A 24,511-nucleotide genomic window follows, 5' to 3' on the forward strand; every position below is an offset into this window, starting at 1 on the left:
GGACTTTCCGATTTGATTTTCCTCTGGGTTCAGTATTTTTGTGATTTTCCTTTTTTTTCTCATTCTATACAGTATTATTTTTATTTACTTTTAAAATGTTTCGATATATAAAAAAAATCATATACATTGCAAGACTGATTTACGGAATTGCAATACACATTTCCTATGAGAAAACAAAATAGTAATCTTCGATCGATTAGATATTTATAATAATGTGTTTACATTGAATACTGTTTAACTTGGAATTATAGGCCAGGGTATTTCATATAATACTTTAAGCCCTGACTTTAAGTTAGGGACACTTCTAACTGCTATTGAGTTTGGCAGTTTGTTTGCATGGGGTGTTGGACAGTAAAGTGACGACGCCTTCAGTATCGGTAACTACGACGTACTCAAACAGACCCATACAGACAGAAAATGTATAAAGAATTATGTTTCAAATGAAAAATTTTCAATTTTAATTTATCAGTCCTGAAACTTTTTTTCTAACATACACCTCGAGATTGATTTAGTGCAACATAGTTTTTGCCAAAAAGTATTGCTTCTTGAGTTCTCTAGATTTGTCTGATTTTACACTAAATTTTGTATAACTTGTGACTTCCGCAAGGATTTTTCCTGTTAATTATGAAAACATCAGTCCCTACTCTCGTGCCAAAGATTTTTTTACTCTCATTTTCCTCGATTTCAATTTTCCTCAACTGGTTTATACCAGCCTGCTGTTCAGGGCTCGATAGACGGGATTTTCTTGCTGCGTTGAAGATACATTGGTAGTCTTAGGCTGTTGTCTGCTCCTTGATCGGGTGGTTGTCTCTTTTACATATTCCCCATTTACACTCGTTTCTATATTGTGTGTTTTGCTTCTAAATCGGTTATGGCATCAGTGTTCTTTCAACTCTGATTATGCTCTTACAAAATGTATGACCCCAAGAAAAAGTCGACCGTGTTTCATTTTCCTGACGATTAATTGAAAAATTTCTACATATTTATATCCCTCAAAATTATTATGAGTGAACAGTATGAGCGTACATTGCGTTGATAAAAACAAAATCACAAAATCACAAAAACATAAAAACAAATTTTGAAGCATTCCTGTTTCTATGTTCTTTTATATGTGATAATGTATTCTGGGTAGCACTGACTACTGTCATAAACAATAAATTCTCTAAAGTTCCATATGCCATCAGCAACTACTGAATCATAAGATCCATTCCCTTGAAAATTGTGTAACGATTCACAACATTCATCGTCCTTACAGGTTTTGCATGGTGGTCTTCGAAACGAGTATGGCGTGTTCGTAACTAAAATCTCTCCGAGAAGCATTCTAGTAAGAATCATTTTCTTTTCTGACTTCTTATCTCGCTGCTCTTTCGGATCTGGAATATTTAATACTTGTAAGACATAGCATTTTACATGATGAACAGATTCTATTATGCAACATGTAAATCATACAAAAGTACCAACGAGAGAATAGACATAACTTACAAAATGTCAAAGTTCAAACACAATCAAACTTTACTTCATGAAACTCTTTGTTCAATAGCTTCCTCGTTAGTAGCAACCATCTATCAATGTAGTCATGATAGGAAATGCAAGCTCTAGAATATTGCATCAATTGGGCGATAAATAATCCATGTGAAGGTGTTGTTGCAATGATGCAACATAGAAATGAAAAGTTCACAATTTGTAAGCTGAAATCATCTCTTTTGTTATAAATTGTTTTCTCAACCCACCTCATTGTCAATTTCGAAAAGATATGAGGCAGGGTTAAATAACTGTAACTGCAGTATCCTTTATTCGCGGTTCGATGGGATATATGCGTTCAACATAATCAACAAACTTTTAATTTTTTTAGTAAGAGACCATAATTCATATAGGTTAACATGAAGTAAAAGGATAATGCTAGCTTCTTTTCATTCTTCATTATAAATTTCTGAATAAATGTAGCCTGGTAGGGCGAACAAAAATAATCAAAGTCTGGTATTAATTAGATAATGAATAAATGAGCAAGTTAGCAAAGAGGAGCACAGTTAGTTCTCATAAGAAAGCCGATTGTTTGAACAGGTCCCCGAACGTACAAATATGTTGTCAAAACATGACTTTTCTAAATTATACATAGAGAAATTCAGAAATGTTTGGGAAACTAAGTTTCCAAGTCCTTCATACAAATTATGCCTTAGATTAGTTACACTATTCTATTTATGCCTTATTTATGGCATATTGCTGTCTATGTGTTTTAAAATCATAACATTATTGCTTGTTACATATTTGGTTTTGAGCTTTCTTTATATTGATGGCAAAATAACAACATTGGTTTTGGACGCAAACAATTGTTTCGTCTGTGTTGTTGTTTGTACTATGGAGAATTATAATTTTGGTATTATAAATATCCTATAGTTAAACATACAACATCTTCCTTTTTATATTTGGCCAATGTTAATGTTTTACTTTATGATTTGGGCCATTTCATTTTCATCTTCATCCAAGGTAAAATTATTATTCAGAGCATACGCATTTGAAAAAGTCCAAGAGACGGCGAACAACATCCGAATGTCAACGACGTTGTGGTCGCAACATTATGACGTTGTCCAGCCGAGGTACCTTGGCGACGTTCAGTAGTGTTGCCGCTTTAGAAGTAAAGAGAACGCTTAGTGAAACTTCAGAATAAAATCAATTATTCTTAAAGATGGAGAGCATTTCAATTTCAAGACTTGACTTAATTTTGAAGCAGTTTATCAGGTATGTATTCAGGTACCATTAATTTGTGGTTATTAACTTTACAAGTTTTTATTTTAATATAAAATTCTTCAAAGACTAAAGGCAATAAAAATGCACGCAGTTTGGCATGGTTTTCTTAGTAACAATTATTAGAGGCTTCAGACATGATGATAATGTTTTTACTCGAAAACGAAATTTATCATTGATAGTAATACAGCTTATGATAAAAACAACGGATAGTCTTCAATATAACGTTATCAAATTTATTACGAATTAATGAAATCATTATTCTTGTTTTCGTTTAGAATTGACCAGTATAAATGGTACTGTAGGCTTTTGAAGGAATATGCAATGGAAGCATTTACAGTGAACGGAATACCAGCACCAATATATGTAGCGAAGAGAATGGCTTATTCCCAGGAAAATGACAATTTCGGTATTCTAATATATCATTTTAATGTAACAAATATTGTTTTGAATTTAATAAGTTAATAATATTTCATATTTGAGCATACATCTTTGTAAAAATCCAAATATAATAGATTTGAAATGTGACAAAAAAAAAGTATAATAAACTCATCATAGATACCAGGACTAAAAACTATAAGTGAGCCTTTATGGCTAACAAATCATTTGTAGTACTAAATAAATGGTCCGTCTTATGTTTGGAATCTCTTAAATTATATATTGATTTGTATGTCCATGTAAGATTTAGAATTAGAAAGGATTTCTGATCTTTGATTGTAAAACATAATATCCACACTGATCTGTGTCCACACTTGTTGATTGTATAAAAATAAAAATAAGATGTGGTATGATTGCCAATGAGACAGATCTCCGCAAGAGACCAAACGACAAGAAAAAGAATTAACAGAACATTGTTATGATTGAATATGTAGTCTATATTAAATTGTTTCATATCTTTTGTATGGACTCTGAATTATTGATAGCTTAATAACTAATGTATGTATACTATTATCGAAAAGCGTTTATTTACCTCTATCAGTTTTGGTTGTTTGTGTCGTTTAGTTCATACCTCACAGAGTATACCCCGTATCATCTTTTTTACCATTCATGATTTTTATTTTGGGTTTTATCAAATTTTCGATGAAATGAAACGATTACGACTTAGAACTATAGTTAAGCTGACTAAATAATTTGTATATTTGTTCTCCCTATTATATAACCTATAATTGTTATTTGACAGGTATGGTAGAAATGAAGGACCTTTTGGTTCCACTTTGTAACACCGCCTTTCTTCTACAATGTCAGACACCAGAAATTGCTGCCATGAAAGAAAAGACACCAAACTTTGACGTTACGTGAGTATAAGATGAATAGTCAAATCAAATGGTATATTGTGACGTTCGTGTTTAATTGTATACTATTTGATGTTAGTATATAAGCTAACTTAAGAATTTTTAAAGAACAAGAGAAAAAACAAAGTCTTTTAAGATACAAATCGCAAAATGTCATTGAATTCACCAAATTATTTTAACCCGCATTTCATTCTTGTTTCAGATTTGATAATAGTATTTGTCAAGATATTATAAAAATGGAGAAGGAATTGAGTCGTAAAATAAGGAGTCATATCGTATGTCTGGAAGGACTCAGGGCTTTACAGAAAGTAAGTATGTTAATAGAATAAATCAAAAGAAATGTTGTAACACAAGACTGGAGATCGTAAGATTATAAATTGTTATATTTACATTGTTAAGTCTTAATGACTGAAACACGTTTTGTAAACCAGCAATAAAGTTGAGAATAAAGTAAGGTATTAAAATTTTATCTTTTTTTATAATGTGAAAATATAACTTAATTTGGACGAGTGACCATTTGTTCGTATTAACTCAAAGATAAGAGAGTGATAATACAAATAAAAAGTCTGTGTTAGCTTTTCAAATCACAATTCAACTGAACGTCCAAAAATATAGAATAAGTTACATTTTTAGTTTTTAATTAAGTTGCCATCATTTAATTAGCCTCCTTTCAAAAACAAGTCTTATACTCGCTATAGAGGAAACCGACACTTCATTAGAACTAATGTATCGTAAAGAGAGATATAATTGAAAAAAAGTGATAATGATGACGTCACAAAAACGAACTTGGAATTAGGATTTCACTGATTTCATAATATACATAAAGACAAGTATTAGCCTTTCAAAAAGGGCTAATCGTCTCTTAGCTGACGAAAATGGAAAGTGCTCCCGCTTTATAGATTAATTCATTTGCTAGAATAGCCACGTGCATCCATCAACAAATTTTACCACACACGAGGTCACACGTTATGAAGTAGTATATATCGTTTAACGTTGTTGTTTACGAAACTGCAGAAGATTCGGCTATTTATAGATAAAAGTTACCTGTGTACCAGTATCATGCATATGCATGATTATTGACCAGACAAAATCTAATTGCTAAAATAGAGAGGACAAATTCGATACTCTACGGGATTGAATGACATTTTACTAGGTTTGGATTGTCCTAACCAATCAATAAACTTTGATTATTCACGTCTCGTAATATCTTCCAATCAGGTGGTAAGAAGCATTCACGCACTGACTGTCCATCGTTCAATTCTTAATATCCTATGGGAGACGACTAGGAGACGATAATAATATTTGGATAAAACCTTTATTTATGTTCAGTGTTTGATTTTTATTCTTTCTAGGATTGTTGGTATTGGGAAAAACGCCTAAAGCACAGGAACAGTAGATTAGACTCTTTCCTGAGGAAGAACTTAGATGAAGGACAAGCTGTTACTTCTAAACTCCAAAGCAAATATGATAATCTAGTATTGAAGCAGAGTGAGGCAGTCAAACGTTACAGGGCTGTACTGGTTTGCTTCCAAGAAAAAATGGATGACGAGAAGAAACTGCGGACAGTTATTTTGCAGGTATATAAGTTTATGTAAACTCTGTCCTTCAATTGTCTGTTCACAATGTTAGTATGTTAATTATTTTTTCTTTACTTTTAGTGACCTTGTTGAACATAGAGTTCTAGAAACCCTTATAAGTCAGTTTGTCATTAGGAACACCGGACACTGACAAATATAGTGTTCTCATTAAAGATTTGTTGGTCCTGCATTTTCAGAAAATTATATTATTTCCATACATATAAACAAAGAAGGTTTTCACAAGATTAAACCAAAAAATATAAGATCATATCATTTTGTAATACAACTGTAATCGTGATTTATAGCACATTTTTATTTAGAAATGCGTTTTTTTCCCGTACAAATGATCGTGACAAAAGGTAACCAAATGTAAAGTTTTCATAAAATTATGAACTTTATTGTAAAGGATTAAAAACAAGAAAATGTCAGTTACTATTAACTAATCCAAGTACAAAGGCGAAATCGTTAGGCAACATTGCAAAACATTGACTGGTATTGATTTAGTATTAAAAGGAACAACATGTATAGGATTCATTGTTCCATGTATTCCACTGTCGGTACCAGTATTATCGAATAAAAGCAGGGAGTAAGATAGAGGCTCATAACAAACGAATGTAAATAATGAATGGAACTGCACCAGGCAACGTATAGCTTTGCTATAGGAAAGTCCCTAACCAACGGTTTCTTGTAATTCCTTTCGAGTTCGCTAGTTACTATCAAGTTTCTTAGGTTATATTTGTCATTTTTTTTGGTTTTCAAAACACATATTTTCAAAGTTATTGTTTTATTATAGAAAGTGGCTGCCATCCTAGAAAAGTTGTCATCTGTCATGAAAGAAAGCTTAACCCATGCCTACAGTGACATGATACAGGCTGTATACATGGTAAAGGAACAAGACGGGTATGTGTTTGTGATAATTTTCTTTAGAAAAGGATGTGACAGTGGTAGAACAAATCTTGTATAGATCTATATTTAGCATGCTTACTTACATGTGTTGTTTAATAGTTTTTGAACGTACTGCCCAATGGACAAATGTCTCAGCTCGATGACCTTACACATATTAGTTCACTTTACAATGTAACTTTGACATATATAAAAAGAGTACAATAGAATCAGTAGACCAACTGTATCTGAATTTGATCTCATGCGATGATTGCTTTTTTCAGATTTAACTTGGTTGATCAACAACTAACGGCAGTCAACATTGATGGCATCGTTGAGAAGTTATATGATATAACATCAGCCACCTACAACACACCAGTACCTGAGGTTTGTGTACTTCAAGTAAAACTCAGAAGTACTTAACTTTACTTAAAACATTATGTGATCATTCACACAGATACAAAGATATTTCAATCATGTCCGCATGTTTTCACATAGGCGGATCCAGGGGAGGGGAAGCTGGGAGCCTTGCCCACCTTTTTGTGGGTAAAATTTGGTTGATTGTATAGGGAATCACTCAAGCATGACTGGATACCCCCCCTTTTTTACATAAAGTTCTGGATCTGCCACTATTGTAGGATCTTTATCGGAGATAAGATGTATGAGAATTCAAATAAAATGTTATAAACATAACATGTTGTCAGAAACACGTCCAATTCTTACAAAACTTTTACTGTAAAATAACTTCTAATTATCTCTTAAAAAAATAGCATCAGTTTACCTGTTTTAATGGAAGATAATTTGCAAGATTTTTTTTGTAGGATTTTATCCAAGCCAGGGGATTCGACGAACAATTGGCCGAGATATATTACAAGGAGTGTGATTATAAAGTACTGGGAATGAAAAATAGAAACTATTCCAGAAAATTAAAGACTGAGAAAACATCTTTGTTTGGCAAAACAGAGAGTCGTAAAGGTATTATTATTTATTTTTTTTGCTTTCATTTATATTTTAGATAGAAAGTAAATCTTAATAAAGAAAAGCCGTTTAAATATACATTTTTGTATATTCCGAACTTTCGTTACTAAGGAACTGCATATGAAAATGTACATATTCGTATATGTTGGTTGTTATCAATAGATGATAACAGCTAGATTTGACGTGCAAAGATATTCAAGCTGTTCAAAGAGAGTAAACATTTTTACTACAGTTTAGTTTCATTAATTCAATATTTCATGTAAATAATTATTTCAGAAGGCTGTTCTTCCCAAAAATGGTGGAAATCGCATAAATCCAGTAACACGTGATGAAAAAAGCAGAGGAATTATCAACATCAAAACAGTTAAACAATTTATGCTCCAACCGACCAATTTAAATTATATCCGAATCGAATCGTTAAATCAATTTTGAAAATAAATTATTTTTAGACTAAAATGAATTGTTCTGATCATCCCAATTCCTTATTTCTTGATTCTTCTTACAGAAAAATATGCGATTAAAAACAACCATCTTTTTTATTGATCAAAGTGCAGAACCAAGAGTTTTGAACACTACATTTGAAGTTAAACTAATCAACTTTTTCCTTCTTTTAGATAAATTGCCAAATTGTAAATAATGTAAGAATATAAAGATGTGGTACCGTATATAAATAAGGAGCTGTGGTATGATTGCCAATGAAACAACTCTAGTTGCTTCATGCTGTCAGTAAATAAACTTATCGTCCTTCCCTCCGCCTATATCACCCTGTTCTGTTGCTCCGTAATTTTCGTATCAAGACTTCAAAACGAGATCAGGCATTATCAGCGACGTCACAATGTGAGAGGAGAAGTTATCAGCGACGTCACAATGCGAGAGGAGACGTTATCAAGCTTGCTTTTGTCAAGCGTAAAACTGTCTTAAGGAGAAAGAAACGACCAGTAATAGAACGATAAAAAGATAATCGGGTTTTCTTCGTATAGATATCGTAAAATATCAGCCGCTCGACAAAATGTGAAACTTTTTAGCTCGTTCGCTACGCTCACTCGCCAAAAAGGTTCACATTGTGGCTCGCGGCTGATATTTTACGATATCAATGTGTAGAAAACCCGATAATCTATACATATTTTAGTTTTTAGTATGTAGCTTATGTTTTATTTTATTATAACAGGTTACCAAGTCAAATTAAAATTGTCTTTAATGGACGGCCATGTTGGTTTTGGTTGGTGTAGACAAAATGCACTCTTCAGACAGAAGAAATGGGGGTTTTATTTCATGACACCAGAATATTCAACAACATCATCAACAATAGGTGTGTCATCAGAATCATCACTCAAAGCTATTGAAGTAACCGACTGGTCTGACGATTTTAGAGAACAGGGAGATAATCCATGTGTTGTACCGCCCCAGGAAACCGACAAGCACGAAAACTTAGAAAAGAAAGAACAAGAAGATGTAGTTGTAGTGCCTATGATCGAGAAACTTATTGCTGAATGTATTCACGAGATTGAACTAGTAGAAAAAATATTGGTAGTTTAAAAACGAAAAAAAACCAATTGTATACCAAATGTGTGAATTGTACATATAACTTTTTAATTAATCTAATAAAATTATGAAAAACGAACAGTTGTGTTACTGTTTATGGAATGTTAGATTTATATAAGAATAAGGTGATGTGGTACGATTGTCAATGAAACAGCAGTTGAAACAAAGATTCCACTAAAGAACAGGGATCAGGGATGTAAACAACAACAGATCAATGTACGCTTTAGACGATAAGAAAAACGCATACCGTACACTGTAAAAATCGTGTTTCGATCCTAAACACATTTCTTTTGTGCACTTTTTTTCACATGTTTAGGTCTAAACGTGTCTCAGTGCAATGGACCATTCCAGTTAATGTCTAATAAAGGGGGATGGATGGTCCCTTCTGAGGGTTGTATACTTGGAAACCCAACATACACCCTCACGACACTTACCAAAGAGGAAATCCTGGATAATCATAGGTCTGTTCTATGTTCCTTTGGAACTTCAACCAACGATGCATTTGATGAACTGGATCTTCCATCACTGTATTGGATACCTAAACAGCATAAGTGTTCTTAAAAACAACGGTATATTGCTGGGTCTTTCAAGTGCTCCACGAAACCTCTTTCTAAATTATTAACATCTATTTTATCAGTAATCAAAGACGGGATCTATTGTGAAACTGCATATTCTAGAGGTGGCGTGAATCAGATGTGGATACTTAAAAATTCCGAAGATCTTTTAGAGTACATACAATCTAACTCACTTTCATCTTGTAATACTTTTCTACAATTTATACAAGTATTCCACATTCCAAACTTAAATACAAATTGAAAGAGTTGTTATTGCTTTGTTTCATAGAAAAGAATGGCCAACGAAGATACAAGTATTTTGTCTTAGGAAGGGATAAATCCTACTTTGTAAAGGATCACTCTGATTCAAACAAAAAATTCTCTGAAACTGACATTATCAAGATGCTTGATTTCTTGATTGACAACATATTTGTTACGTTTGGAGGACATGTTTTTCAACAGACTATCGACATTCCAACGGGAACGAATTGTGCCCCTCTTCTTGCCGACTTGTTTCTTTATCATTATGAGACTGACTTCATACAGGAACTTCTTAGGAAGAAAGAAGTTAGCAATATCTACTTTCCGTTATATAGATGATGTTCTTTCACTAAATAATTCAAAATTTGGTTATGTCGAACGCATCTATCCCATTGTACTAGAGATAAAGGATACAATAGATACAGTTACGTTGGCCTCATATCTTGACTTACATCTAGAATTGACAATGAGGGTCGATTGAAAACAAAACTTTACGACAAAAGAGATGATTTCAGCTTTCCAATTGTGAACTTTCCATTTCTAAGTAGCAACATTCCAGCAGCACCTGCATACGGTGTATAAATCTCCGCATTGATACGATATTCCCGTGCTTGCATTTCCTATCATGATTTTCTTGATAGAGAGTTGTTGCTCACAAGGAAGCTATTAAAACAAGAGTTCCAAATGGTGAAGTTGAAATCATCTCTTCGTAAATTTTACAGACGCCATCACGAGTTGGTTGACCGTTATGTAATAACCGTTTCACAAATGATATCGGATATGTTCCTAACGTCGTAACTACAATCCCCTTCTCGTTCATAAATATGACCTACCAAATTAGACTATTTACCGGATTTATTATCTCATAAGCAACACGACTAGTGCCACATTTGAAGCAGGATCTGCTTACCCTTCCGGAGCACCTGAGATCAGCCCTAGTTTTTGGTGGGGTTCGTGTTGTTTATTCTTATTAAAGTTTGCTATGTTGTGTCATGTGTACTATTGTTTGTCTGTTTGTCTTTTTCATTTTCAACCATGGCGTTGTCAGTTTATTTTCGATTTATGAGTTTGACTGTCCCTCTGGTATCTCTCGTCCCTCTTTTATACATCTTATGGGGTGTAAATTGATTTTTTTTTCATCTGACACACAACAATTATACGCTAAAAACTTCTAAGGGTCTTGCAGCAGTAAATGGTTTGCGAGGTAAAAATAATTACATCTTAGGGTTTGAAAAAACGTAGTATGTGCTGAGGATTGTGTCAAGAATCGTGTTAAGCTTAGAAATAAGTGTTTAATTTCTAAACACTTTCATTTTAAAACACATGAAAAGTGCCTAAATTCAAGTCATATTTAGATATTATATGCTAACTGAGACATGTGTTTACAAATTAAACATAATGCTAAGCATGTTTAGATCTAAACATGTAACATAAGTGTTTAATTTCTAAGCACGACTTTTACAGTGTGTTCACCCAATTTTGTCAATATAACTGCACTATAAATAATTTCCATAAACGCTGGAGGTTAGGAGTGAATTCCCGTTTAACTGTATGACTGAAGTTGATATCATGATTTGATTGAACTTTATGGAGTACAAGTGTCAAAGATTACAACCGATATATTCCACGAAACGTATTGATATTTGCATTCTTTTCCCACCGTTTGCGACACCAATGAATTCGGGTTAGATAATTTCTCGTAATTACCAACAACTACAGATACCACTGCAGTATCTTTCCTTTTCTAACTAGATTTACATAATTCAACATCAACTATCATAAACATGAAATTGAGAATAGAAATGGGGAATGTGTACAACAATCCGTACATAGAACAGACAACAACAGTCTATGGTGTTATTTTTCACTATTGTTTCAGAAAGACAGAAGGTTTAGTACCATTGAAACGTTTAATCCTGCTGCAATTGTTTGCACCTGTCCTAGGTCAGGAATCTGATGTTCAACGGTTGTCATCTGTTATGTGGTTCATAAGTGTTTCTCGTTTCTCGTTTCTCGTTTTTTTTATATATAGATCAGACCGTTGGTTTCCCGTTTTCATAGTTTCACACTAGTAATTCTTGGAGTCCCTTATAGCTTGTTGTTTGGTGTAAACCTAGGCTCCGGGTTGAAGACTGTACCTTGATCTATAACGGTTTACCTTTATATATTGTGACTTGGATGGAAAGGTGTATCTTGGCACTCATACCACATCTTCCCATATCTATTTTAACTTAACATGCTTAAGAGACAGTATTGAACCGATTCAAATCTCTTAAATTATTAATGGAGAGACTAATCACGGCAAATAACAAACATAATTGCATAAACTCCAAAAAGAGCGAAAACGAGCTTTGTCCTCCATCTTTGCATGCAACTTACGCTATACAGATTCCAACTCGGCCATAACCTCACAGTCGAATAAAAGGACACAATTGGCAAAATTATAGATTAGACTACCATACTGGTATTTAAGTATCAAAGTCTGCATAATACATATCGGTAGTAAGTTGAGATACCGACACATCGAATTAATTAACCAATTCTTATTCGTGAACGTAAAACTAAATATGTAGTGACGATTTCAGTTGTTCCTCCTCATTTCACTGTTGGAGCAGTTTTTTGTGTATGTGTACACACTTGTTGATGATGTCCTAATGATATAATCATGAACGATCGTTACGATTAACAGATATGTAAACACCATCAGGCCTTTCATTCCTTAATTCTAATGAATGCGTAAAAGTGACCTCAAAAGATAGTCGTAAGAATTCCTTTCAAATCATACAACTCGTATTCAAGATGGTCGAAATGTACTAGGACATTCAAAACTCATTAATCAAAATAAACTGACAACTTCACAGCTAAACAAAAAATAAATAAATAAATAAATAGACAAACAATCATGACAATAGACTAAGTACACAAAACACATCATAGAAAGAAAAATGTAAAATCACAAAAATACTGAACTCCGAGGAAAATTCAAAGCAAAAAGTCCCTAATCAAATGGCAAAATCAAATTAAAAAAAAATATCAAACGAATGGACAACAAGTCTCATTTTCATGCCTTGGTACAAGCATTTTTAAATGTGAAAATTGTTGATTGAACCTGTTTTTAGAGCGCTAAATTTCTCACTTGTCTGACAGTCGCATCAAATTTCATTTTATTTTTAACGATGCGTGAACAAAACAGACAGAAGGATATTCAGACCATGCTCCACATGTGGCAATTAGATAACTCGTATTCCTTTTCTTGATTTTACGAGGATAATTTTGTTTAATGTTCTTATCTGCATATTGATCACATTTAGTAGGACTCTCAGCTGCATATATACCTGCTCCAAACATACCATTGCTCAATCTTTGATCAAATCCCTGATCTACTATAGTATTTATTAGGTTCACGGTTGTACCATGGAATAAATAATGTTCGTTTACCATGTGGACCATTCCACGTTTTAACGTGTTGTTGGTTTTACGGGAAGTTAAAATTGGACCACTTGAGCATCCTATTTCTTCCAGTTTTGGAAAATGCCTTTTAAACTGTCCGACTTTATAGCACATTCGTGCTCTGCATTGGAAATATCTTTCGGCCACTGAAGGGTTTTCAATTCTTTCTACATTGAGAATTTCTATGTTCCTGTAATTTATGGCTTCTAGTCCACGTGAATCGCGACCAATTCCAACGAATTCCGCTTTCCATGTATCTTTGACAAGACTTTCAATTGCAAAACGTTCTCTTTGGCTGACCTGAACTAGGTCACAACACCTTTTATTTATCGATTGACAATTCCATTCCTTGAAGGTTTTTGTATGTTCGTTCAATGTCCAGTACAACGGTGGTTTTAGATCAGACACACACATTTATATATAAAGTTGTTCTAAAAAAAGAAATAAAAATAATACATACTTTACAGTACACAAAAATATTTAACTAGAATATTAAGTGATCTGTAAAAAACGGTAATATTATTAGTTTAGTTATAAAATGAGTTAAGTACTTGAAAGACCTAAATTCGTGTTACAGTATACAGGTAAGTCCACCAATGGCGTCCTCTTATGTGTTGAAATATATTGCATTCGCTGTATTTTGCAACATCTTAATTAATACGAGTGTCACTGATGAGTCTTTTGTCGCCGAAACCCACGTCTAGCGTACAAAATTATGAGCTTGGTATCGTTGATGAGTATTTACATGATTTTTCAGTACCTATACAATGTTGACTAACTTTAAATAAAGCTAATACTAACAATGACCACTGCCCTTTCCTCGATCTTGATATCTATATCAATAACGGAAAGCTGAATACTAAAATTTATGATAAAAGAGATGATTTTTCATTTCCTATCGTTAATTATCCATTTTTAGATGGTGACGTTCCCTTGTCACCATCTTACGGTGTTTATATATCTCAACTTGTACGATTCGCTCGTGTATGTAACAATGTTTTAGATTTTAACGAGAGAAATTTATGTATTACTGAAAAATTATTACACCAGGGTTTTCGATATCACAAACTAGTCAAAACATTTACTAAATTTTATCATCGGTATAAGGAAATCATTCGTAAATATAGCTCAACATGCAGACTTCTTATACGTTCAGATATTTCACATCCAATTTTTTATGGAAATATTCTTTATAAAGCACAAAGGTGTCAGTATTCACCTCAAAAACTAACAAAACCTTTGAATAGACTTATTAAGAAGGGATATAGTTACGATACTGTTGTCAGGTCATTAAAGATTGCATATTTTGGCGTTAATATTTATTCACTTATAGGGTCTTTGAATCTAAACACATTTATTCAAAAACCAGTTGTTGGCATGACACGGGTTATGTTCTTCTCATATATGTTATGATGGTATGATACTAAACCCCTAACGGGAAGGATTGTGCCTGATGTTCATATGATGAAATCATAATCTTTCAGTCAGTTTAATTTAAGTCTGGAGCTGGCATGTCAGTTAACTGCTAGTAGTCTGTTGTTATTTATGTATTATTGTCATTTTGTTTATTTTCTTTGGCTACATCTTCTGACATCAGACTCGGACTTCTCTTGAACTGAATTTTAATGTGCGTATTGTTATGCGTTTACTTTTCTATATTGGCTAGAGGTATAGAGGGGGTTTGAGATCTCACAAACATGTTAAACCCCGCCGCATTTTTGCGCCTGTCCCAAGTCAGGAGCCTCTGGCCTTTGTTAGTCTTGTATTATTTTGATTTTAGTTTCTTGTGTACAATTTGGAAATTAGTATGGCGTTCATTATCACTGAACTAGTATATATTTGTTTAGGGGCCAGTTGAAGGACGCCTCCGGGTGCGGGAATTTCTCGCTACATTGAAGACCTGTTGGTGACCTTCTGCTGTTGTTTGTTTCTATGGTCGGGTTGTTGTCTCTTTGGCACATTCCCCATTTCCATTCTCAATTTTAATGATTCATTTTAATTACACAACATTATTACTATTCATCGTGCATTATTCTTAACTAAATTTTACCATAAGCAGCTTTCCAATTTCCCTTATTCATATGCAACTAGTTTAAACATGTAGTTGGAAATTTGCAAATATACGTATATATGGTTAGTTTTCTCGTTTGAATTGTTTTACATTTGTCATTTCAAGGCCTTTTATATCTGATTACATTTGTCATTTCAAGGCCTTTTATATCTGATTATGCGGTATGTTTTTTTCTTCTCGTTGTTAAATGCTGTAAAATGATTAACAGTTGTTAATATCTGTGTCTGTTCTGGAGAGTTGTCCGCATTGGCAATCATACCATATCTTCTTATTTTAAATATATATAGACAATTGTAAACCAATGACTTATACATTGTCCATTTAATACGATTGCATGTGTCTAAGAGCTGACAAATAATACGAGACTAATGCAGAAAAGCCAGATAAATAAAAAAAAATAACCTTATCTTAATACACGATTTGAACTCCCGGTTTTTGATTCAAAAAGGTGCCAAAAAATGGACAAGTGTATATCACAAAATATTTAATTTCCACATGTTTGATCTTAGAGTTTTTTTATATTAATCTATTTTGTTCTTAGAGTATATATAATAACGGACGGAAGAAAATGTGAATGTCCAGAGTTTTCAACAATGAAACATTATTTTTCTGAGGGCACAGTCCATATTAAGAGAAATTTTGTTGGTTACAGTCTTGGATATGTACTGCTTCAAATGGGTCACAATTGTTTAATCATACCAAAGGTTCTTTCAATCATCGAAAGTGAATGTTTAAGAAGATTTTGTACATGTTTTACTGAAGTGACAAATAATTTTTGACTTAAAATATCTTATATAATCAACAAATGAAAAACTCTTTCTGTAAAGTATTTTTTTGTGTTTCACCTAATGAAATGTTATACATGTATATTCATCTCAAATAGTTACGAATGTACAATTTTTTCTTTTACCTGTTAACTTTCCAACTTCTTTTTTCAATACCTGAAAGAATGAAAGCGATTCAACAGCGGTATCATTTAACAAGCAAACTATTACAAAGTATTTTAAACATAAAAATATATGTATTTTAAATTATTAAAATATACTATAATGTAAACTTTTATTATTGATAAAATTACATATTATGTATGTTTTATTAGAATGAATACGTAAATTTGATTCAATCGTGAGGTATTCCAATATCATATTTTATTTCCATATAAGATACAACAGTTATGATTGTATGTGCTTTTTGTTACAAAAGCTAAAATGATGTTTTAAAAAACAACATAAAAGCTCGATGTATCACATAATTTCATGGTTGTAACATATACATATGCATGTAATTATGAGAATTGAATACTTCCTTTTATAATTTTACAGGATTTTTTGAAAGCGTGCGTACATTTTTAATATGTTCCGAGCTTCATTTACAAAGTGGGAACCATTCAACATTTTAACAGCCCCAAAAAATATATATAAATTTCTATTCTTAAGTAAATACATGTAAGATAAATAACTAATAACGCATGCTTATGGTCACAGACATCTATTCACCATACTAACAAGAACACACATGACGTAAATAGCCAGACATTTTCGAACGACGTAATTGGTGATCCAAACTCAAATCTAATGTTAACTATCACTATAAAAGACGCCCACCCCCCTAAACCAGTAAACAATCAAATTAAAAATTACTGATTTAAATGTAAATGGGTTTAAAATATGTTACAACTGAGGGTTACCAAAGAAAACCACTTGACTACAACTGTTTGTCATGAAACAGGAACATATATATAGGCATGTGTTGGAAAGAAATATATTTGGGAGCATGTATCCTTCTATATAAACTTGGAGTGCTTGTTTGTTTCCCTTTTTTTTTAGTCTTAAGTAGCGCTCGATTCCGACCATCTATCCGAAATAAAATGAAAAATTCGAGACATTTGGTAGAAAAAGTTCGTCATAATTTTTTCTTTACTTTTGTGAAGGTGCATGTTTTTCTATTTGTTCTGTAGCTAGATAATGTAAATTGTAGACTGTAAACAATTCAATGATCTAATTACAAATTGTTTTTGGCATCTATTGAAAGGAATAATTTCATATTTTGCCCACAGCCTTTTTCTTGACTATTATGTAAGGGATTGATTTTATATTATATCTTCAGCTCGGTGGTATTGAGTTGTAGCATTTAAGCAATTTTAGCATCTGCCGTTCAGGCATCAAGTTAGCTGATAGTTATAAATTTTGTATGACTTGTTCCTTTCTTTTTTTATTTCCTTACCTTAAATACGGAATTTTCCCTTTTGTGACATACTACTTTAACTGATAAATGATGTATTTGTGAATCTTTCCCCATTTCTACAATTGTGGATATCATGTTTTTAGCGATAACATCGTCTGGAAATGTCCAAAACCCATGACCAAGTGGTGGTATTACCACACTCTTTATCTTTTCATTTGAATTCCTAATATAATCGAAAAATATTTTTATGATCTTTTGTAATTCCTGAAAAAAATGCATAGAGTATAACAAATACAAATACGTATTGAATTTAATTTGACGGTCAAAATCCGACTTATTGGTTTTAGTTGACAAATTAGTATCAGACTCAATATGCCTCTTTTTTCTTCGTTTTAAATAATACACCAATCAAGTTTCATAAGTGTTGACAAATTCGTTAATTTTCCAGTTTTTTAGAAAAAAAAACCACGTTAAACGTTATTGATTTAAGTGACTGTTGTCAGAATGTTTTTCTTTTGATATCAGGCAATATTTTACAGCGAATATCGATATACACAAAACGTTCACAGTAAATATCCATAGATGAAGCGTTCACTGGAAAAGGTAAATCTACGGAAACGTCGTCATGCGACGTTCTCAAAAAGTCATCTTTTAAAATTGAGCAAATAAAATATTTTACAAGCATCAGCTTCTTATGAAAGGGATAGAAAGCATGGAATAATGTCAGATTGTTCTAAATATTTAGAGAAATTAAACAAAACATCTGTTATTCAATTTTTAAGAATATAATTCAAGTATGGATGCAATCTGGGTACTCCTCATAATGGAGTCCAGGATCGTTTGGTGGGCTGTTCAGACTAAGTTTTTTATGATTCAATATGAATTCAAAATTAAATTGGTGTAACTATATAGTTAACAAGGATACATCTACAAAATAAACACAGAATTCAACCTTTTTTCTGGATCATAAAAAAACGTAGGTTAAAAAACTGTCAAAATATGTGCAATTTGGGTAACGTCACGTTATACAAATATAACAATCTGCAATCTTCTTCAGTTTTAATTGGCAAATAACGAATGTTCCCTACCTGCTCATTGTCATTCCATTGAGGAAGTGCCACGTGATATACCCTGGAACATTTAAATTGTCCTCCAGAAGTTATAGCCACATCACCAAATAAATAATCATCATCCCATTCCTTCAGTATTTCTAAACCGCCAAATTCAGAGATCTCATTTGATTCTAGACCTTTTGTTAAGTCTACACCAGGAGAAACGATGTTTATTATAATATCAGCCTGAAATGTTTTATAATGTTTTATGCAGTGTCCAATGACTAGTTTACATATTACTCTAAGTTGTATATTACCACTGACTTAACTTATTATCCGAATGTGCATAACGTGGAGTTTTAGTTAGTCTAACTTTTCCAACAGTAAGATTAAAAAGCAAAATTGTATAAATGCCGAACTGCAAGGAAAATTCAAAGCGGAAGTTTCCTTATCAATATTATATATTAACATCTGCAAATACGTGCGAACGTATCTTTCAATATATGAATGATAAACAATTGAAAACTTGTTCAATTTTATCGTAGACACGAGTATTGTTTTCGTAAAATCTTTGATCGTAAGAACGTTTAAGAAGTAAAACCAAGTTCAGTTTTGTTGAACAAAGGTAAAAATGCTAGGAATGTGTATTTTACCCAACTATCAAAATACAATATAATCAAAATTGGATGCAAATTTCTAACATTTTATACACAAGATTAACTTCATTTTCTTATAATTCCTTTTACTAATACAGCTGGTGGCGAGTCAAAAATATAGCTTTTCATAGTGTAAAATGTAAGAAAGAAAGTGCAATACAACAGTACAAAAAAGTAATTTAGTGGCAAAACATCAGATGAATAAGTCTTATTCTTATTGAGTTACCTCTTGCTCGGCCAGGTTACCAGTTATGACGCTTATAGAGATATTACCAATATCGATAAAGGAAGCGGAGTTGTCCAGTTTAGCAGTCGATGCTGGTTTTTGCATAAACCTTGTTTTTCTTACATATCCACGAAATGAAAAGAACTGATCTGTGGAAAAAAATAGTGTTGTGAATTTGAAATACAAGTAAGTAGTCCTTATCTTTACTGCATTGTGTTATACTAGTATCTGAGATTCGACAGTAAATCTCCAAAACGTTTGGGACACATTTGTTTGTACGCTTTTACAAGCAATCAATTTCTAGAGTAAAAAGGAAAACGAAAATCTTTAATGGGAACAATCAAACAACACGTCGACGAAAGCAGCCAACAAAATGACGAAAGAAATCGACGAATGACAAACGACAGTGCACAATGCACTACACAGAAACTCAAAAGAAAGACCAACAGACACGTCATCTTAACTCAGTAACTAACAATTAGGAAGATACCAAAGGGAAAGTGATAACTCCTTAGTAGAAAGAAAAACAAAAGATCCTCGCCAAAAAATAGGGGGTGAAAAAACGAAAGATTTACAAAAAATTTAAATTTTAAGTCAGGAGCATGTAATTCATTGGCTGTCGTTTGTTGCTGTGTTACATATTTGTTTTGTTAATTTTTTTATACACTAATTAGGCCGTTAGTTTTCTCTTTTGAATAGTCAGATATAAAAGGCCCCGAAATAAAAAATGTAAAACTTTAATAAAGAAAATTGTTTTCGAAGATAATTTTCTTTTTTCAATTACGGAATTGTAAGAAGTATATTGCTTTATTGCTCAAGCATTTTTATATAGAAATACAAAACATCTAGATTGAAATATAGTTTAAACGAAACGTGCGTCTGGCGTACTAAATTATAATCCTGGTACCTTTGATAACTAATTAAACATGAAGAAAATTAAAATTGAAAAATAAGACTGAAATCATTTTAACTGTTTAATGAAAAAACAATACCGCGTAATGTCACTTCTTACTAATAAAAAAGAAGAACTGCTTTAATTTGATTTAGAACACTAAGACACTTTTCGTAGAACTTATCATGTCAATATTGCACCATAAATTCACCATTAGAAATTACTAATGAAAGTTTTGAAGATATGCTATAACTGATCCCAACTATAAGATTTGTAGAGAAACTATGGCCCCACCCTACGATCAACAATGTTCTTTTTTCAAAATGTGCCATGGATTATATTGAACCCCTAGACTCTCTTGGAAAATAGTGCTTAAAACGAATATAAGTTATGTACAAATTGGATTAAAAATGACATAAAAGCACAAATAATTTATAATTAATTGGCCACAGTTTTTGAATCTAAAATGCGACGTCCAACAGAATAAGTTATTTTGGATAAGTAGTATAATCACTAGTATATGTGAAATACGTAGTTTTTGCCCTTAAATATGATTTTTTTCACCTTGTTTGTCACATAGCTTTTCAAGAAAGCAACATCTTTATAGGTATATACAGATAATTAGGAAACAAAACATGGATTTTGCCTATTAAAAAGACAATTGATGCTCAATACAATTATAGTACTAATTCTTCTTTTTCTATAAATGTACAGTACTTTGTTCCCTCAGTGCATCAACACAATAAAAATATTTCAAGCTAGAGCGAAACCATTCATGCTATTTACCTAATGCGTGTTGTTTTTGTCGGTTAAGTTATCACTTTAAAATAGGTTACAAACAAAGGACAACCACATTGCGTTACATTATTTAAATACACACGCAAGTGAATAAAAACATCTTACAGATAGACTTTTTTTTAAATATAAATTCTTTTTAACTAGCAAAAATAATACCGAGAATTTTAAACTAAATGTGATAGGGTATACTTTTTAAATTAATAAAAATAAAAATTTATAATTTTAACAAAAATGGTTGGCACTGAATACATTCAGATGATCAGGCTGAAAAAAAGTTACAAATCACATCATGAAGTAAATTTTTGGGAAAAACAATAATTAAACATGAGCATACAGAAGCATGATATACACAAGAAATGCCTTTCTATTTCGACAAGGTCTACATGAATGTTGATTACAAAATGTAATGACATTCATATTGATAGATTTTGTTTGAAAAAAAAACATACCGTTGCCAGTCCATCTGTTATCAAAAACATTATCCGATTTATCATCTTTACATCCAACAAGTGTTCCATTAGATGAATAATGCTCATTCACTATATTGCCCATTTCGACTGATAAGCTTTTGTTCGCCTTGTCTGCAGTAAACATAGCTCCACTTGTTTCACATGATATATCTTTAAGTTCTACAACAGTTCTTTCTGATTTTCCAATCTTATGAAGTTTTGTCTCTCTGCTTTCGAAATACAGTACTGCTAATTGTGATTTCTCTATTCTTTCTAACTGTATGAAAGTGTTAAGTCCCCACAAATCGCGACCGTTGTCAGCAAACTGCTTCCTCCATGTATTTTTAACAATTGTTTTGATTGTAGAACGTTCTTCTGGGCTAACTTGAACTTGAGCCAAAGTCTTAGCAAATATCGAGTGACAATTCCATGTCCGTAATGTTTTTGTTCGGTCGTTCTTAATGCAGGATGGAGGAGTTTTAATATTATGTTTTTGCATATCTATATACAAATGTCCTAAAAATAATCAAACAAGATGAAAATGCATTGTTTGTTTGCTCTTGTCAACAAATATGTAATATCTAAAACATTGTTTAATTGATGTACACTTTGAATTAATACTATTTCGTTTATTATAACGTTTTTATTGCATTGATCAGTAGCACATTTATTGTATTGTTTATTTCAGATATTATTCTGCAGCAATGCTTTAAATAGAACAAAATTGTTACATTTATTTATCAGCTATCAATCACAAATACTAAAGGATAAATATGATTGTGTTACCTGTTAAACTTGTAACTTCTGTCGTCTTGAGCTCCTAAATTAAACAGACAGACCATACCAGATGATGTTTGTAATGTTATTCTCAAGACTTTAAAGTTTTGCAATTGAAATATGTATTATTTTTGTATTTGATATACTTTCATTAGATACAAAAAAAGAAAAAACAAGACAATGATTTCACCATTCAATGAAAATGATATATGTGAAATTTAATGCGTATTTTCATAACGTGATCAACTTGAGATAGTGCTACAAAGAAAGATATTAACACATACAAAATATTTTATAAAAATAAAAAAGTATCCTTTTCGTAGTGAGTGTATTTTAACAATATTGTAAACCTTAAATGCAGAACGTTGCTAACTTTGACTTACAATGGTATATGGTTTGTGGTGAATCTGTTGACATTTTCTCAGTTCTGACATCGTGGATATCACATTTCTTGCATTGATTTTATCTTGAAATCCCAACAAACTATTCCCAAGATGTGGATCTACCATACTTTCTGATTGTCCCATCACAATTGCTGGTCATTCCTGATAATGATCAATAATTGTTTACAAATAATTAATACCTTTTTACCTATAACAATGATAAGTCATTTAAAGTAAATAATAATTACTGAGCATAATACAAAAATTACAATAAAACTATTGCTAATAAATCTTTCGGCAACATATCATTGCGACAAAAACACAAAACATCAAAGTTAGACCAGTAGATATAAGCCTATCCCACTTTACATGAGACAAACGTTATATTGATAAGTGATCGTATTACGGAAATATGTCTACATGTTTTTAGTTAGTAAAAAATGTGAACAATTTCTATTTGCAATTGACAAACTTACCCAATATCTAAAACTCATAACTTTTTTTAAATATTCTTAAGATGTCTGTTTATGAACTAACCAAAAACCTGCTCACCAGGATGTAAAAGAGTAAGTTCATGAAAAGTGAACCAACGATGATACTTATACGACTTGTACTTCCTAAACAGGTCATCCAGGTAAAGTGCAAACATAAATAAGAAATTTCATCATTTAAAGCTGAATCATTATCTTTGCCACTTTGTCTAAGTCCAATTATTAAACCCTTCCATTCAACAATGTCCTTAATTTCTATCTTTTTATGATTAAATTTCAAACACAAAATTAAATGAATTGGTTTAAAAAACGGTTTTTTTTTCTGAATAACATAATCCCTTCCATACGATAAGCTACTGTAACAGATACCCTGTGAATTGACATAGCGCTTATAACATCTAATAAAGGTATTTGACTTAAGCTTTTAACCATGAAACTTTTTCTTTGTTTATCATGTTTATAGATTTAAAGAAAAGAAGCATGTTTCATTTTAGTTTTATTTTCAAAAATTGATATCTTAAAGGGGCACTAGCTACGAGATATATAAAAAATCTAAAGTTTGATTTTTTTCTGTTCAATAATGAAAGTGAAATAGTGAAAAAGTGAAATAACAATTCGCTTTTTGCAGCCAAAAAGGTTCAATTTACGCTAAGAAACATTGATAATTAGTAATTCACTTGCAAGTGAATGAGTCGACCTCTTTAAATACGTATTCATGTGAACTCCAATTTAGCCCCTAGCTAGAGATTGACAACGCATGCATTGTACGTGTACTGGTTATTTAAAGAAAAAGAATGTCAACAATGAAAGTAAAACTACGGTTAATCATTTGATTACTAATTCGATTGACATAAAATCATTCTTATACGGTTAAAAACAATGAGAAACATCTATTATTAATCTATAAAATCAAATCAAACAGACCTATAAAAATCCAATTGCACGTGTTGGTTTAAACTATTTATATCTATATTTATGTTTACATCGTTTATATGGTCATCTGAGGTCAAAACGATAGTTAATTAGATGGTGTCTGGACTAAAATACACACGAAACGAACCTATATATTATCTACCCCATGCTCTGTAAATTGTTTATTTTAGACTTTTGATAGTTAAGATAAATGTTTTACATTGTTTTAAATCAAATATGAGAATGTGAGTCAAATCGGTGACCATGAATTCGACAGCTAGTGCCCCTTTAAACACAGACTATCTATATTATCAGTAGCCGTCCATCAAATAAAAAATCACA

General features: G+C 31.9%; 3 protein-coding genes across 3 annotated transcripts; 1 reads left to right on the forward strand and 2 right to left on the reverse strand.

Moving 5' to 3' along the window:
* Positions 1–1,089: 1,089 nt before the first annotated feature.
* LOC139521475 (uncharacterized) lies at positions 1,090–13,705 on the reverse strand. Its single transcript, XM_071314949.1, has 3 exons — positions 13,024–13,705; positions 9,750–9,813; positions 1,090–1,388 (listed from the first exon to the last, which is right to left on the reverse strand). Exons 1-3 carry the CDS (start codon positions 13,690–13,692, stop codon positions 1,096–1,098), a joined length of 1,026 nt encoding a protein of 341 aa, XP_071171050.1. The 5' UTR covers positions 13,693–13,705; the 3' UTR covers positions 1,090–1,095.
* Positions 2,585–9,092, forward strand: LOC139520196 (uncharacterized). Its single transcript, XM_071312669.1, has 9 exons — positions 2,585–2,736; positions 3,021–3,151; positions 3,923–4,037; positions 4,237–4,342; positions 5,387–5,611; positions 6,405–6,511; positions 6,778–6,880; positions 7,315–7,468; positions 8,640–9,092. The coding sequence occupies exons 1-9, from the start codon at positions 2,684–2,686 to the stop codon at positions 9,005–9,007; spliced, it is 1,362 nt and encodes a 453-aa protein (XP_071168770.1). The 5' UTR covers positions 2,585–2,683; the 3' UTR covers positions 9,008–9,092.
* Positions 13,693–22,928, reverse strand: LOC139521476 (uncharacterized). The gene is made up of 8 exons (XM_071314950.1): positions 22,767–22,928; positions 22,393–22,426; positions 21,607–22,122; positions 19,468–19,616; positions 18,622–18,831; positions 17,573–17,797; positions 16,260–16,290; positions 13,693–13,709 (listed from the first exon to the last, which is right to left on the reverse strand). Exons 1-8 carry the CDS (start codon positions 22,908–22,910, stop codon positions 13,693–13,695), a joined length of 1,326 nt encoding a protein of 441 aa, XP_071171051.1. The 5' UTR covers positions 22,911–22,928.
* Positions 22,929–24,511: the final 1,583 nt, after the last annotated feature.

Source organism: Mytilus edulis, chromosome 4, assembly GCF_963676685.1.
Source record: "Mytilus edulis chromosome 4, xbMytEdul2.2, whole genome shotgun sequence".
NCBI classification, from domain to species: domain Eukaryota; kingdom Metazoa; phylum Mollusca; class Bivalvia; order Mytilida; family Mytilidae; genus Mytilus; species Mytilus edulis.

Bases quoted from the DNA above. Each gene is read 5' to 3' on its own strand.
- LOC139521476 (XM_071314950.1), bottom strand. From the start codon at position 22,910: ATGGGACAATCAGAAAGTATGGTAGATCCACATCTTGGGAATAGTTTG. The intron at 22,123-22,392 runs GTAACACAATCA...GATTATTTTTAG, and splicing joins AGAAGTTACAAGTTTAACAG to GACATTTGTATATAGATATG. The intron at 18,832-19,467 runs GTAACTCAATAA...AAAACATTTCAG, and splicing joins GTAACCTGGCCGAGCAAGAG to GCTGATATTATAATAAACAT.
- LOC139521475 (XM_071314949.1), bottom strand. From the start codon at position 13,692: ATGTGTGTGTCTGATCTAAAACCACCGTTGTACTGGACATTGAACGAA. The intron at 9,814-13,023 runs GTCTGTTTTGTT...TTTGTATTTAAG, and splicing joins CATGGTCTGAATATCCTTCT to TTTGGAATGTGGAATACTTG. The intron at 1,389-9,749 runs GTATGTACTCTA...ATGTCTTACAAG, and splicing joins AGATGAAAGTGAGTTAGATT to TATTAAATATTCCAGATCCG.
- LOC139520196 (XM_071312669.1), top strand. From the start codon at position 2,684: ATGGAGAGCATTTCAATTTCAAGACTTGACTTAATTTTGAAGCAGTTT. The intron at 2,737-3,020 runs GTATGTATTCAG...GTTTTCGTTTAG, and splicing joins ATTTTGAAGCAGTTTATCAG to AATTGACCAGTATAAATGGT. The intron at 4,038-4,236 runs GTGAGTATAAGA...TTCTTGTTTCAG, and splicing joins ACACCAAACTTTGACGTTAC to ATTTGATAATAGTATTTGTC.